This window comes from Oryctolagus cuniculus, chromosome 13 (genome assembly GCF_964237555.1).
Source record: "Oryctolagus cuniculus chromosome 13, mOryCun1.1, whole genome shotgun sequence".
Lineage (NCBI taxonomy): Eukaryota > Metazoa > Chordata > Mammalia > Lagomorpha > Leporidae > Oryctolagus > Oryctolagus cuniculus.
Window position 1 is genome coordinate 38,285,007 of NC_091444.1, and position 14,155 is coordinate 38,299,161.

Here is a 14,155-nt window from a genome sequence, read left to right on the forward strand (position 1 = left end):
AGCCCTGGCAGTTGCAGCCATTTGGGGAGTGAACCAGTGGATGGAAGACCTCTCACTCTCTCCCTGTCTCTCTAACTGTACCCTTCAAATAAATAAAATAGATCTTTTTTTAAAAAAAATTAAAAATAATTAAACAAGCATCTATTTAATTTATTTGACAGGCAGAGTGACAGGGAGATACACAAAAAGAGAGTTCTTCCATTGTTAATTCACTCCCCAAATAGCCACAACAGTTAATGCTATTCCAAGCCAAAGCCAGGAGCCCAGAGCTCCATTCAGATCTCCCATATGAATAGCAGGGACCATGCACTTGGGCCATCACCCAGGCACATTAGCAAGGAGCTGGATTATAAGCAGAGCAGCTGGGACTTGAACTGACACTCCAGTATGGGATGCTGGCATCACAAGTGGCAACTTAACCTACTGTGCCGTAATGCCAGTCCCTTACTATTTTCTTAATTTTGTGTAAATACTAAATAATACTACTTCTAGCTTTCATATTTTACTTATTTATTAAGATTGTGTTTATTTGAGAGGTAGAGTTACAGTGAGAGAGAGAAAGAGAGGTGCTCCGTTCTCTAGTTCACTCCCCAAATGACCGCAACAGCCGGAGCTGAGCTGATCAGGAGCCAGGGGCTTCCTCCAGGTTTCCCATGTGGGTACAGGGGCCTCCTTGCTTGGGCCATTTGTACTGCTTTCCCAGGCCATAGCAGAGAGCTGGCTTGGAAAAGGAGCAGCCAGAAGGAGAACCACTGCCCATAGGGGATGCCAACACCACAGGCAGAGGATTAACCTACTTCACCACAGTGCCAGCCCCTGTATTCTATTTCTAGCCCTTGAACAAGCCAAACTGATACTGTCCTTGGTGCCATGGCCATAGCTGTACCCACCAGAATTGCTTTTCTCCCCAGATTGTCAAACGACTGCTTCCTCCTCCTTATTCAGTCTTTCTTAAATTTGTCAGAGGAGCCTTTCTCATCTACCTGTCTTAATGTTAGTCCCTCCTCCCCAATGAAAACTCATACTTCCCTGTATTTTTCTCATGACACTGTCCTATTTTACTGTGTGTTTACTTCAGCTTTGTGAGAATAAGAACCTTACCATCCTTATTTGCTATTTTTTACCCCATTGCTTTGAAAAGGGACAAGTATGTAGTAAGAATTCAGTATTTGAATAATGTTTATCTTATAAGTTAGGATATGCTTACATAATTAATAAAAACCCAAAGAAAATACTTGGGCATGTGTTGGGGCATAGCACGTCAAGCCACTTCATGTGATGCCAGCATCCCATATCAGCACCAGTTTAAGACCCGGCTGCATCACTTCCCCTCCAACACCCTGCTAATGCACCTGGGAAAGCAGCAGAAGATGGCCCAAGTCCTTGGGCCCCTGCGTTCATGTGGAAGACCCAGAGGAAGTTCCAGGTTCCTGGTGTCAGCCTGGCCCCGCCCTGGCCCTTGCAGGCATTTGGGGAGTGGACCAGCAAATGGAAAAATTTCTCTTTCTTTCTCTTTTTCTTTTTTTCTTTCTCTTTCTCTCTCTCTCTCTCTCTCTCTCTCTCTCTCTCTCTCTCTAGCTCTGCCTTTCAAATAAATAGATAAATCTTTAAGAAAAAGAAAAATAGGCCGGCGCCGCAGCTCACTAGGCTAATCCTCCGCCTAGCAGCGCCGGCACACGGGGTTCTAGTCCCGGTCGGGGCACCGGATTCTGTCCCGGTTGCCCCTCTTCCAGGCCAGCCCTCTGCTGTGGCCAGGGAGTGCAGTGGAGGATGGCCCAGGTGCTTGGGCCCTGCACCCCATGGGAGACCAGGAAAAGCACCTGGCTCCTGGCTCCTGCCATCGGATCAGCGCGGTGCGCCGGCCGCAGCGCGACGGCCGCGGCGGCCATTGGAGGGTGAACCAACGGCAAAGGAAGACCTTTCTCTCTGTCTCTCTCTCTCTCACTGTCCACTCTGCCTGTCAAAAAAATAAAAATAAAAAAAAAAAAAGAAAGAAAAAGAAAAATACTCTACTTTTCATTCTTTTTTAAAAGAATACATGCAGTACATTTTTAGGATAGTATTCCAATTAGTTATTGGGGGAAAAGGTTATTTCCTTCCGATGTGAGTTCATAATGTAGTAGTAATGGTCCAGAAATGAATACAAGTATATAATTTACCATTACTGCCTTGGGTTCTGCATTTGCTTCCTTGGCAGTCCTAGTCCCTCTTGTGCTTTTCACTACTGAAGCATCGCCTTCATCTGCAGGTTGTTTCCTGCACTCCTTTATTTATTTGAAAGACAGAGTTACAGAGAGAAATTGAGATGGAGAAATCTCTCATCCACTGGCTCACCCCCAAATGGCCATAACAGCCGGTGCTGGACCAGGCTGAAGCCAAGAGCCTGAAGCTCCATCTGGGTCTCCCTCTTGGGCCAATCTTCCACTTCTTTTCCAGGCACATTAGTAGGGAGCTGGTTTGGAAGTAGAGCAGCCAGGACTCCAACCAGGGCTTATCTGGGATGCTGGCATCACAGGCAGCGGTTTAATCTGCTGTGCCACAATGCTGGCCACTTTCCTGCATTCCTGACCAGTAACTCTCCAGCTGCTTCCTGGCAAGTGACATCTGCATGTCCCGTGTCATTCGGAAGCATCATATCTTAACTGCCTGCAACACATCAGGCTGCCTGTTCTGTGAGTCTCTCGGGCTTACCACAGGGACATATCCTAACAGTTTGATTTTGCTGACAGTTATTAGGCACATACCATGCTAGCCAGAGAGGAATCATCACATTGCTCTGAGTCTAGAAAATAGCAAGGGCCAGGAATTTGGCCTGGTATACTTCTGCCAGATTCAGTGTTCTCTAGCCATGCTCAGTGGCCTGGGCGAAGGAGAAGAGATAGTAGATAATAAGATTGATCCAGAGTTGGACACTGGCTAGACTTTGGAGAGACAGGAAAGGTGGGACTCAAGGTTGCTTGGGATTTTGGTGACACAACATTGAAATAGAAGTTGTTCAGACTGGAATCTTCAGAGTTGTGAATTAGATTCAAATCTGTGCTGAAGCCATGAGAATTATTGAGGATTATCATTAAAAGAAAAAGGGATCTTTTGCTGCTTTTTGATGATGTTAAGGGAAGTGGAATCTGAGGCAATATTATTCCAGGCCATAGCAAGCCACAGAGAAACAAAACTTCCGGGTGGGGTCAGCATGCTGAAGCAGCAGGTGCTTGTTCCAGTCCCAGCTGCTCTGCTTGTGATCAGCTCCCTGCTAATGCGTCTGGGAAGGCAGCACATGATGACCCCAGTACTGGGTCCCTGCCATTCATGTGGAAGATCTGGATTGAGTTTCTGACTCCTGGCTTTGGCCTGGTCCAGCCCTGCATGTCTTGCTTTATCTCTCTCTCTCTCTCTCTCTCTCTCTCTCTCTCTCTCACACACACACACACACACACACACACACACACGCTTTGCCTTTTAAATAAATAAATAAATAAAAACCTGAGAGAGTAGAGCACATGGGGGCAGTGTAAAGAGAGAAGGAAATCAGGTTGAGTCCCTGGGGCTTGGGGAAGAGATTTGGGTTTGCAGGATTGCTAAGAGTATGGATTTGGTTAATCCTTCCTCCTACATTTACTCCCATACAGGATTTCTTAGTTTAGTCCTCTGATTTCTTTATACACACACACACACACACACACACAACCCTCTCTGTATCAGTTGTGTGCACAAATGTCTTGCCAGCTACACTATGATTCCCTTTAGGACAGGGCCTCTATTTCATTTATCCTGATTCCTTTGCCCTAACCCAGTACCTAATACATAAAAGATACTTAATAAATCTAAGTATCAAGTATTATAACTAGCCCTAAGACCATGTGTTAGATGATAGTATCCATAGCCAGTATGTTAGTTAAATCACTCCTCAGGGCCGGCGCTGTGTCACAGTGGATAAAGGAGCCACCTGTGGTGCCAGCATCCCATATGGGCGCCAGTTCTAGTCCCAGCTGCTCCACTTCTGATCCAGCTCTCTGCCATGGCCTGGGAGGGCAGTAGAGGATGGTCCAAGTCCTTGTGCCCCTGCACCCTCGTGGGTGAGACCTGGAAGAAGCTCCAGGTTCCTAACTTTGGATTAGCCCAACTCTAGCCATTGTGGCCATTTGGGGAGTGAGCCAGCAGATGGGATCTCTCTCTCTCTCTCTCTCTCTCTCTGCCTCTGCCTCTCTCTAACTCTGCCTTTGAAATAAATAAATCCTTTTTAAAAAATCACTCCTTAGGTCTTCAAAGGAATTGCAAAAAAGTAGTCACTTCTCTGCTGATTTAGCCATTTTCTTAAAAAAAAAAAAAAAATAAAGTGCTAATGAGAATTTGTTGTTTCAGGTGATTGATGAGATTTACCGTGTGCTGAGATATGTCAATTCTACCAGAGCCCCTCAACGAGCCCATGAAGTACTACAAGAGTTAAGGGATATTTCCTCCATGGCAATGGAATACTTTGATGAAAAGATTGTTCCAATTCTAAAGAGGAAGTTGCCAGGATCAGATGTGTCTGGAAGACTCATGGGCTCTCCTCCAGGTATCATTTGTTTATAACATATTCACTGTATAATAACACACATAGTTTTGCTACTTTTCTTTTCCTCTTAACCATATTTCTTGAACTTTCCTGCGTCCACAAATATTTACAATGTCTTTTTAATGTTAATACTTTTTTCATGTTTATTCATTTATTTGAAAGGTAGAGAGACAGAGATCTTCTATCTGCTGGAGGATTCCCCAAATGCCAGCAATAGCTGGGGCTGAGCCTGACCAAAGCCAGAAGCCAAGAACTCTATACAGGTCTCCAACGTGGGTGACAGGGACCTAGCCACTTGGGCCATCACTGCTGCTTCCCAGTGTGCAGATTAGCAGGAAGCTGGAACTGAGAGAAGAGCTGGGATGCGAACTTAAGCCCTCCAATAATGGGTTGTGGACACCCTGCGCAGTGGCAAGTGTCTTATCCCTTTTAACTGCCATGCCAAACACCTGCCTGTAACATCATTTTCACTTATAGGTTGGACTATAGACTATGATTTTATTTGATACCCACAACTCTGCCTTTCAAATAAATAAATAAATACTGAAAGAACATTATTGTAGACAAGAGAAACACTGTAAGGCAGTGTTCAATTAAATACCAAATGTAGGGGCCAGTGTTGTTTAGTGGGTTAAGCTGCTGCCTGTGATGCCAGCATCCCAAATCAGAATGTCAGTTCAAGTCCCAGCTGATCTGCTCCAATTCAGCTCTCTGCTAATGGCCTGGGAAGGCAGCAGAAGATACCCCAAGTCCATGGACGCCTGCACCCATGTGGGAGACCCAGATGGAATTCTTGCCTCCTGGTTTTGGCCTGGCCCAGCCCTGACCATTGCGGCCCTTTCAGGAGTAAACTAATCTTTTTTATTTATTTTTTTTTAATGCCAGTTGTAGCAGATTCAGAATCTTAAGATCAGTGTTGATTTGTTTGAGATATCAGAAGAGGTAAGACATGATCTAAGCCTTGATATGTAAGTGGAAGTTGGATAAAGATAGGCAGAAGGAAGGAAGAAGGCATCAAGCAAGGAAAATATTATGGTTAGGGAAAACTAGCACCATGGGTTGAGGGTGTGAATGGAGCTATCTCATTCTTTTAGAAAACCTTCGGGAGATAGGGTTTAAAAAATAGGTTCCTCATTTAAAGTAGTGATTTTTTTTTAATGCCTATGTTGCATTCTTATTATTTGTAAAAACAGAATTGTTCCAAAGCCTTCCTATTACTATACTAGAAATGTTTCTTTGGGAGTCAGCATGTGGGTATAGCAGGTTAAGCCACCACTTTTAACACCAGCATCCCATATCAGAGCACTAGTTTAAGCCTCATCTGCTACAATTCCTGTTGGGCTTCCTGCTAATGCGAGTGGAAAGGCAACAGATGATGGCTGAAGTCTTGGGTCCTTACCAAAAGAGACCCAGATGGAGTTCCTAGCTCCTGACTTCAGCCTGGCCCACCCACAACAGGAAGTGAACCAACCTTGGGAAGCTCACTCTGTCTTTCCCTTTCTCTTTGTCACTCTGCCTTTTAAAGAAAAAAATAAATCTTCTGGGGGGGAAAAAAATACTTCCTGATCATCGTGTGTGATGTAAGCTACTCTTGCAGGGATTCTACTTGGCTAAAGTTGAAGTGTGGAGTGAACTTATTCAAAAGTTTGTGTTTTATTATTGAAGAGAAAATAGTTGTTTTCCAATTCTACTTATATTTTCTTACTAGGTCCTAAAAATGTTTTATAATATTTAAACCCATACAACTGTTCAATAATTGACCTGTTTAAACTCTGTCTCCACAGTTCCAGGACCATCTGCAGCCCTAACAACAATGCAGCTCTTCTCTAAGCAAAATCCTTCCAGACAAGAGGTTACCAAACTCCAGCAGCAGGTTAAAACAAACGGCGCTGGTGTGACTGTTCTCAGGCGTGAAATTTCTGAGCTTCGCACCAAAGTGCAAGAACAGCAGAAGCAGCTTCAAGACCAAGACCAGAAACTGCTAGAGCAGACCCAGATCATAGGTGAACAGAATGCACGGCTGGCAGAGCTGGAGCGCAAACTACGAGAAGTAATGGAAAGTGCAGTAGGAAACTCCTCGGGGTCCGGGCAGAATGAGGAGTCTCCTCGGAAACGAAAAAAGGCAGCAGAAGCCATAGACTCTCTTAGGAAATCTAAACGTCTTCGGAATAGAAAGTAAATTGGAACATGGTCCTAGTGCCAGAGGAACATGGGGCTGAGTAGCTTAAGCAGTTATGCATATCAGGACACAGTGAGCAACACGGTGTCCCTTAGGCTCCTGGGCCCTCAGAACACAACTTGAACTCTTAGGGTTGGGACACTCTTTTCCCGCTTCTCCTGGTTGAACTGATGCACAGAATCTTTTTACTTTGCAATAGATTTGTACTAACCAGACCTGTTCTATCATGTTTTGAGGAGTTAACTTTTTTTTCTGTGCAGATAATGTTTGAAGTAAGTTTATTTGTTTCTGCATATATGCACATTACATAAGGATCTTAAACCCAGTCTTGACAGACAAGAAGTTAATACAGAAAATGTCCTGTTCACTTGAAAGAAAAACCTACTTTTTAAATGGACACTATCTTGTTTCAAAAAAAAAAAAAGTTGACTTTTTGTTATAAGTGACCTTTGTCTGGAATGTCTGAAAAGTAGTTCATGCTTTTTGGTATTGAAGTAATGGGTAACTAAAAAGGACTTCCATAGTATTGACTGTAGAAGGAACCTCTACAGTATTGACTATATATTTTTATAAACTACTGGCAAGGGACTTACCCAGTTATTATATACATGTTTTCAGTTCTCTTTCGGGGCCATGTCCTACATTTGCATGGATGGATGCATGCATTGCCTACTCAACTCATTTAAAAAGCTCTTGCACTGGTATTGATCTTGAACCTCTGTACTGCTCCACTTTTTAGAACAGTGTCTTAGTTTATTTAAGGCTTAACATCTTCCACTACAACAGCTTGCCTCTGGAGGGGAGCGGGGATTCTTAGTCCATTTGTCCTCCATTTTTATAATAACAAGAGACTATTAAAGCCCATTGCTTTATCTGTTGTCTGTAAGGTTCAGGTACACTGGCTAATAAGGCAGAACCCCAGATTCCAAGGCTCTTTCTGTCAGACCTCCAGGAGCTGGCACTGAATCTCTCTCTCACTGTCTGCTCATTGATCAAATGTGACTGAGTAAGGGACCCAGCCTGTGGGATTCAGTTTTGCCATTAAAGGAAAGTTCATTGAAGAAAATTGTACCATAAAAAAGCCTTTTGATCATTTCATTTATGAGGGATGACCTGAGGAAAGCTTTTAACATTCATTTCAAGCTTTCCTATTCTATAACTAAACAAAAGCTTTAATTTTGTTTGCACTCCTGTTTTGAGCTTGTAACTGGAAAAGCATGTCTTGCACTGTTCAACACTTCTGAGTGGTCACTTTAACAGCTTCCAAATTGTGTATAGTGGGTTTTTTCCCCCAGTTGTATATTTTTGAGACATCCAGTTGTCACTGTCCTTGTTTTATTTTATGTACTAAGTTATGTAGTTATTTGTTCTTTTAAACAACTGTTGCCTTGGGCTTCAGTTATTTACAGTAAATCTAGGTGTAATATAAAAAACTATCCCTTCCCAGGTGAGTTTGACACCTGTATAAAACCTAAGGTTTTGGTAAGTACCTTAGTTTAGTTGAATAAAAGCACAAGGTTACCACCTTTTTTATCCGTCCAACATGACATGGTTATGAATCCTTTAAATTAATCTCAACAAATGGAACTTTTTCCTATCCATTTTTAATATTGTCCTTTCATAATATTGTCCTTAGATTTTGATCAATTCTATGTCTAACTTTGAAACTCCATTTAACAATGTAGTGTGTTTTCAATGAGAAACCATAAAGTAACATCCAAATGTTTCATGGTTTGTTGGGAAGGTAATTTTAAAATAAACAGTTTCCGAAAAACATTCGTCAGCCCAGGTCATCCATAAAAGTCCCCGTCTGGAACTTGTTTTCTCGGCAGGTCTCATTTCTGTAATCATAGGATTTAGCCATATTATCATATCTTTGGAGGAAGGCCTACTGGAATACTTAGGGCCTTTAATATTCTGCTTTTCTGGAAGATTTTTTTTTTAAATATCAAAGTATGTGTTTACAGGTCAACGAAGTATGATCCTTATGCATCAAAGGGATATTAGCCTTGAGTTATTTCTTTAATAGTTGTCCTTTAAACTACATCTAGCTAGCCTAAATGTATGTATAGTTCCATTAGTTAACGTGAATATAGGATATGGCTTTCATAATGAGCATTCACATCCTGATAAACATTAAAAGGTAGATGTTCTCTTCTAAAATCCAGATTTCTACAGCATACATTTGCAATCTCCTGTCCGTAAGGTTAAGTTGTGCTTGTTAATACAGAAATATTCCATAACAGGAGAAAACACTACAGTTGCTTAAGTGTTAAGATTACATAGACTATCTAGCTAACATGTTAGGATATTGCCTTCACCGTTTATTAGGACAGTTATTTGATAACTGTTAACACTTACTTTTGGATAGTATAGTGATATTTTAGATTCAAAAAATCAGATTATTTGGATCGGCTAAAACTGACACATATTACTGGAAAATTGTAAATTAACATCCTAAGAGAATCATCCTGCCTGGCATTTTATGTCAGAAACGTAAATACTATGTTGTTAATATTGTGTTGTCCTGGTATATCATTTCATGAAGTATTCCCATCAGCTTCCTTGGCTGTTTCTCAATGGTTCGTTCCCACATGTAAATTCATTATGGTACCACACTATCCACATGGGTGAAATGTGAAAGGTATGTAAAAAAATGAAAGAGGACTGACTGGTCCCACCCCTCTGGCCTTCCCTGCTTTTCTCCCACGGGGACTTGGCTCACTTGCTTTTTGAGGTATTGTTTCTCAGACTCCTCTTGATGTAAAGAGTCTGGAAATAAGGGGACAAACAGAGATGTACTCAGACTGTTGTAAAGACTCTTGGGGTGCCATCAGGTCTAAAGCCACTGGTTTTGGAAGCAACTTCTTCGGTTTTGTTTTGGTTGGTTTTTGTTTTTTTGGTTTTTTGGTTTTTGGTTTTTTTTTTTTTTTTTTTTTTTTTTTGGTAAAGCATGTTTTCTGGAGTACTGAACTTTACAGGGGCTTGCCTTAATCTCTAGTAGTTTCAAGATATATGTGCTACTATACATGTTAAAATGTTGAAATAGTCTATGTAGCCCCAAAGGTGGGTAAAACAGAGTATAAGAAATGCCTAAATAAATAAGCTAAAAGGTGTCACTACAGCTGGATTTTGAGAGAAAATGGACATACAAAAATAGGCTATGTGTAATAAAAATAATGGCACCTTAAGATTGCACTATTTTATGCATTATTTTATATGCCATTTCATAGCCTGCACTTTAATCTCCAAAGAAACAATGTATGATGTCCCAGTTGTTCCTTGTTATTAATACTTTTTTCCTAAGACAGGGCACTTAATTCTATTTTACTATACTGAATTTGTTTCTTGGAGGTGGATTCCTTTTTTGAGTTCTCTGTTTCCTTAGCCATAATATTTTCTAGGATCTGGGAACTCCCTATCTTGTCTATTTCCAACAGTATATAATTTTAATTTAATGTAAATGTAATTTGGTGATCAACACATTCTATCCTGCTCTAGCAATGAGTACCCATTTGTTAGACTTATCCAACTCTTAAAAAATATACGCTGTGAGTAATATTTGAAGCCAGAAGTAAAAGGCACTGTGAAAGGAAGCGTCCTGTACTGTGTGACGCACCTGCTTGGGAAGAGTGGACTCTGATATGAAACCCAGTTTGATATGCTGTCCAATACTTTGTCTTGGAATCTGTCTGAATTCCTTTAGTGCACAGAAGGTTAAGTGAGAACTACTTAAATATAAGCTTTTATGGCCTACCATCTGCTGTAAAATCATTTTTTTTTAAATCTACAAAATGAGAACTAATGATTAGTTGGCTGCTGCTTAATCATGGTCTTTTAATAGCAGTACACTTACTCATGGTGATAATACAACAGGCTTAAGTAATTTTGGCCCTTTGCAGCTTCCTAAGAAACTTGGTTCAATTTCTGGAGTTCAGAGTAAGTCCAGGTTTGTCCTGTTGTGTTCTGAGAGAACCATGTGGTTTAGCAGCATGCTGGTAACCTACTAGGTCCACTGCCATAGTATACTGGTCCATATTCAGAGCTATCCTGAAAGCTTAGAAGTGTTTAAATTCCTTGATGTGGTACCATGTCTGTGCAACAATAAATTACTAGTTTACTTTCTGGAATTAAAATTGTTATAACCTAATCAATGGTTGGAAAGTGAAAAGCACCTCCCGGTCACACAACAGGGTACATAAATAAATGTGTTGTTACCAGTGCTACTTGTTTTCTTTGTATTTCATACACAAAAGAACATAGAACTCTACTGATAGCATATATTAATAGCTGCTGTTCCTTGAAGCTCTGCTGTGCTGTGCTGTGCTGTGCTGTGCTGTGCTGTGATCCACACACGTGTAGTCCTTGCAGCTACCTTCAAAGCTGGCTTTACATGAAGTTGAACTCAGGTTAAGCAGAATGTCCACAGTACTATATAATATGTGACTGAAGTGAGGGTCCCAGCCTACCTGCCTCTGGAGCTTATGAACTTGGCTGCTGTTTCCACATTCTGAAAAGCTGGTAGCAAGAATTGTTAAACTGCTGATTGTTAGAAGCAGTCAGTGTCCAAAACACTGATTTCAGTGTAACCTACAACTTCAGGTAAGAGAAAGCTGAACTTAGAAGAAACAGCTTTGATTCTCTAGTGTTTTTGGCAGTAGGTCCTCTGACACATGGGTAGAATATTTTTTAAGGCCTTCTAGTCAGAGACTACTACAGGGTCTATTGTCACCTTACTGGAATGTGTGAATACACAAGGAATGACCACTGATTCTTCTGCCCTGCCAGGGAAGAAAACTAGTTTTCTTTCAAAATCCCTTCCATCTCCAAAAACTAAATACTCAGAACTTCAATGACATAACACCATATAAATCAATTTTACCTGGTTCCTGAAGATGTAACTGTGATAGGGAGTTGCTGAAAATTAAATTCTCTGAGGAAGAGCAAACTCCTTTGGCAGGAACTTTTACCCTCAGACTGTTGTTTGCATCTGAGATACTCAGAAAAAACATGCCATACGAGATCGTGCTGAATGGCGAAGGTGGCAGCAATGCTGTTGGCTGTCCCTGCACTGTCACTGCAATCTAGTCCGTCCAGATAATAGCCTAGGAGTGTGGCAGCGGCTGCTGTGACATCCCAGTCTTCACAAGGAACAGCAGAGTGGACGTCTGCGTCCATGTTCTCCAGGTGGCTTGGTTGCTGTATAACAGATCACACTGGTAGAAAATCAAGGATTTTTACCTGTATTCTTCTCTTTTTAAAAAAATCATTTATTAGGGCCAGTACTGGTGCAGCTGGTTAAAGCTGCTGCCTGCAGAACCAACATCCCATATGGGATGGTTTGGAGTCCCAGCTGCTCCACTTCAGATCCAGCTCTCTGCTATGGTCTGGGAAAGCAGTAGAAGATGGCCCAAGACTTTGGGCCCCGGTACCCCCGTGGGAGACCCAGAAGAAGCTCCAGGCTCCTGGCTTTGGATCGGCCCAGCTCCGGCCATTGCAGCCATTTGGGGACTCTCTCTGCCTCTGCCTCTAAGTCTGCCTTTCAAAAAATAAATTATTTTTTTATTTTTTTATTTTTTTGACAGGCAGAGTGGACAGTGAGAGAGAGAGACAGAGAGAAAGGTCTTCCTTTGCCGTTGGTTCACCCTCCAATGGCCGCCGCGGCTGGCACGCTGTGACCAGCGCACCGCGCTGATCCAATAGCAGGAGCCAGGTACTTATCCTGGTCTCCCATGCGGGTGCAAGGCCCAAGCACTTGGGCCATCCTCCACTGCACTCTGGGCCACAGCAGAGAGCTGGCCTGGAAGAGGGGCAACCAGGACAGAATCCGGCGCCCCGACTGGGACTAGAACCTGGGGTGCTGGTGCCGCAGGCGGAGGATTAGCCTATTGAGCCACGGCGCCGGCCTAAATAAATCTTTTTTTAAAAAGTGAACTTTCCAAGATTCAATACATTTCACTCAGAAATAATTCATCATGAGTTTTTTATTAATACAACAAAATACTCAAGCTGCTTATGAAGGAAAGAAGTTTATTTTGGTTTGTGGTTCTGGAGGTTCACAATCCAAGGTCAGGTGGGTGCCACAGGTTTGGCCTCTGATGAGGACCATGGATGACGATGGTAGACAGCTTGCAGAGGACATCTGGCAATAGCGAACCAGGAGGCAGAGTGGCTCGACCCAACTGAGGCCTTAAAACCAATTGCATCCCAAGGACTACCAACGAGGACACACTCCATGACCAAAGGACCTCCCATTTGGTCCACCTCCCACATTCTAACTGGATTCGGCCTCCACTCAGCACCGTGGATTTGTGACTGGTACCTGAAGTCCCTCATGAGTGGCAACCAACAGCAGCAGTCAACTAAATCGCCGTCAACTCTCAACTTTGCTTCTGTGTTTTTAAGTATTCCCTGCCCCCTTTCCTTTAGCTTGAACTGAGTTTCTAATTAACTGATTTCTGAAGTCTGTGAAGCAGCAATGTAAAAATAATACAATTGGCTCCAGGAAAGCCAGAACTGGGGTGCACCCTTCTGTGCTAAGACAAAGGAAACCCTTCCCTGCCAAGGCCACGCTGGAGATTACCTGGGGGTGGAGGTGAGGGAGGGGACGGCTAAACTACCTGTGCTTCCTTTGCAGGCTTGGGGCAAGTTTTGTGAACACACTCTTGCAATAAAACAGTTTCTATAACCCCCTAAATTGCCATGGCAGCTGCCTGCCATTGCCTTGGAAGAGGACAATGAAGGAATCAACGTAGAAGCCGAGCCCTTACATGGTGCCTTTGATATAGATACTCTCCAGCCGTCTCAGTCTACCTCCCCTGGCCTCAAGTTTAAATGAAGTGGTGCACTTGATCCAGCTGACAAGACGCACAAGTCCACTCACCTGCTCTCTAGATAGTATCCTATTTTTCCCCCCAAGGAAGGGAGTACCTTTACTAAGTTAGAAAACTGGCAAATCAATACAGTACTCTTAAATTTAACAAAATCATATTTTTGATTTAAAGATCTTTATTTATTTGAGAGGTAGAGTTATAGACAGTGAGAGGTAGAGACAGAGAGAAAGGTCTTCCTTCTGTTGGTTCACTCCCCAGATGGCCGCAATAGCCGGAGCTGAGCCGATCTGAAGCCAGGAGCCAGGTGCCTCTTCCCGGTCTCCCATGCGGGTGCAGGGGTCCAAGCACTTGGGCCATCTTCTATGCTTTCCCAGGCCACAGCAGAGAGCCGGATTGGAAGAGCCGGGACTAGAACTGGTGTCCATATGGGACGCTGGCGCCACAGGCGGAGGATTAACCTACTGCACCACGGCGCCGGCCCTGGAGTCATATATTCTTGTAGTGTGAAATTTTCACTCCAAAAATACCATTTAAGTACCAAATCAGAACACTGGTTTTCCAGCAGAGCAAGTTATCTTATACAAATTA

At 42.7% G+C, this 14,155-nt stretch overlaps 1 protein-coding gene and 1 long non-coding RNA gene across 2 annotated transcripts in view; one reads left to right on the plus strand and one right to left on the minus strand.

Annotated features, from left to right (window-relative positions):
* Positions 1–10,957, plus strand: part of FBXO28 (F-box protein 28) — a 36,056-nt gene extending 25,099 nt beyond the window's left edge. The window contains exons 4-5 of the mRNA XM_002717486.5: positions 4,360–4,555; positions 6,340–10,957. Coding sequence (XP_002717532.1) covers positions 4,360–4,555; positions 6,340–6,734 — 591 coding nt within the window. The 3' untranslated portion in view covers positions 6,735–10,957. The remainder of the gene's footprint in view (positions 1–4,359; positions 4,556–6,339) is intronic.
* Positions 1–14,155, minus strand: part of LOC127483435 (uncharacterized) — a 48,653-nt gene that overhangs the window by 18,646 nt on the left and 15,852 nt on the right. The gene's annotated exons all lie outside the window — the stretch shown is intronic.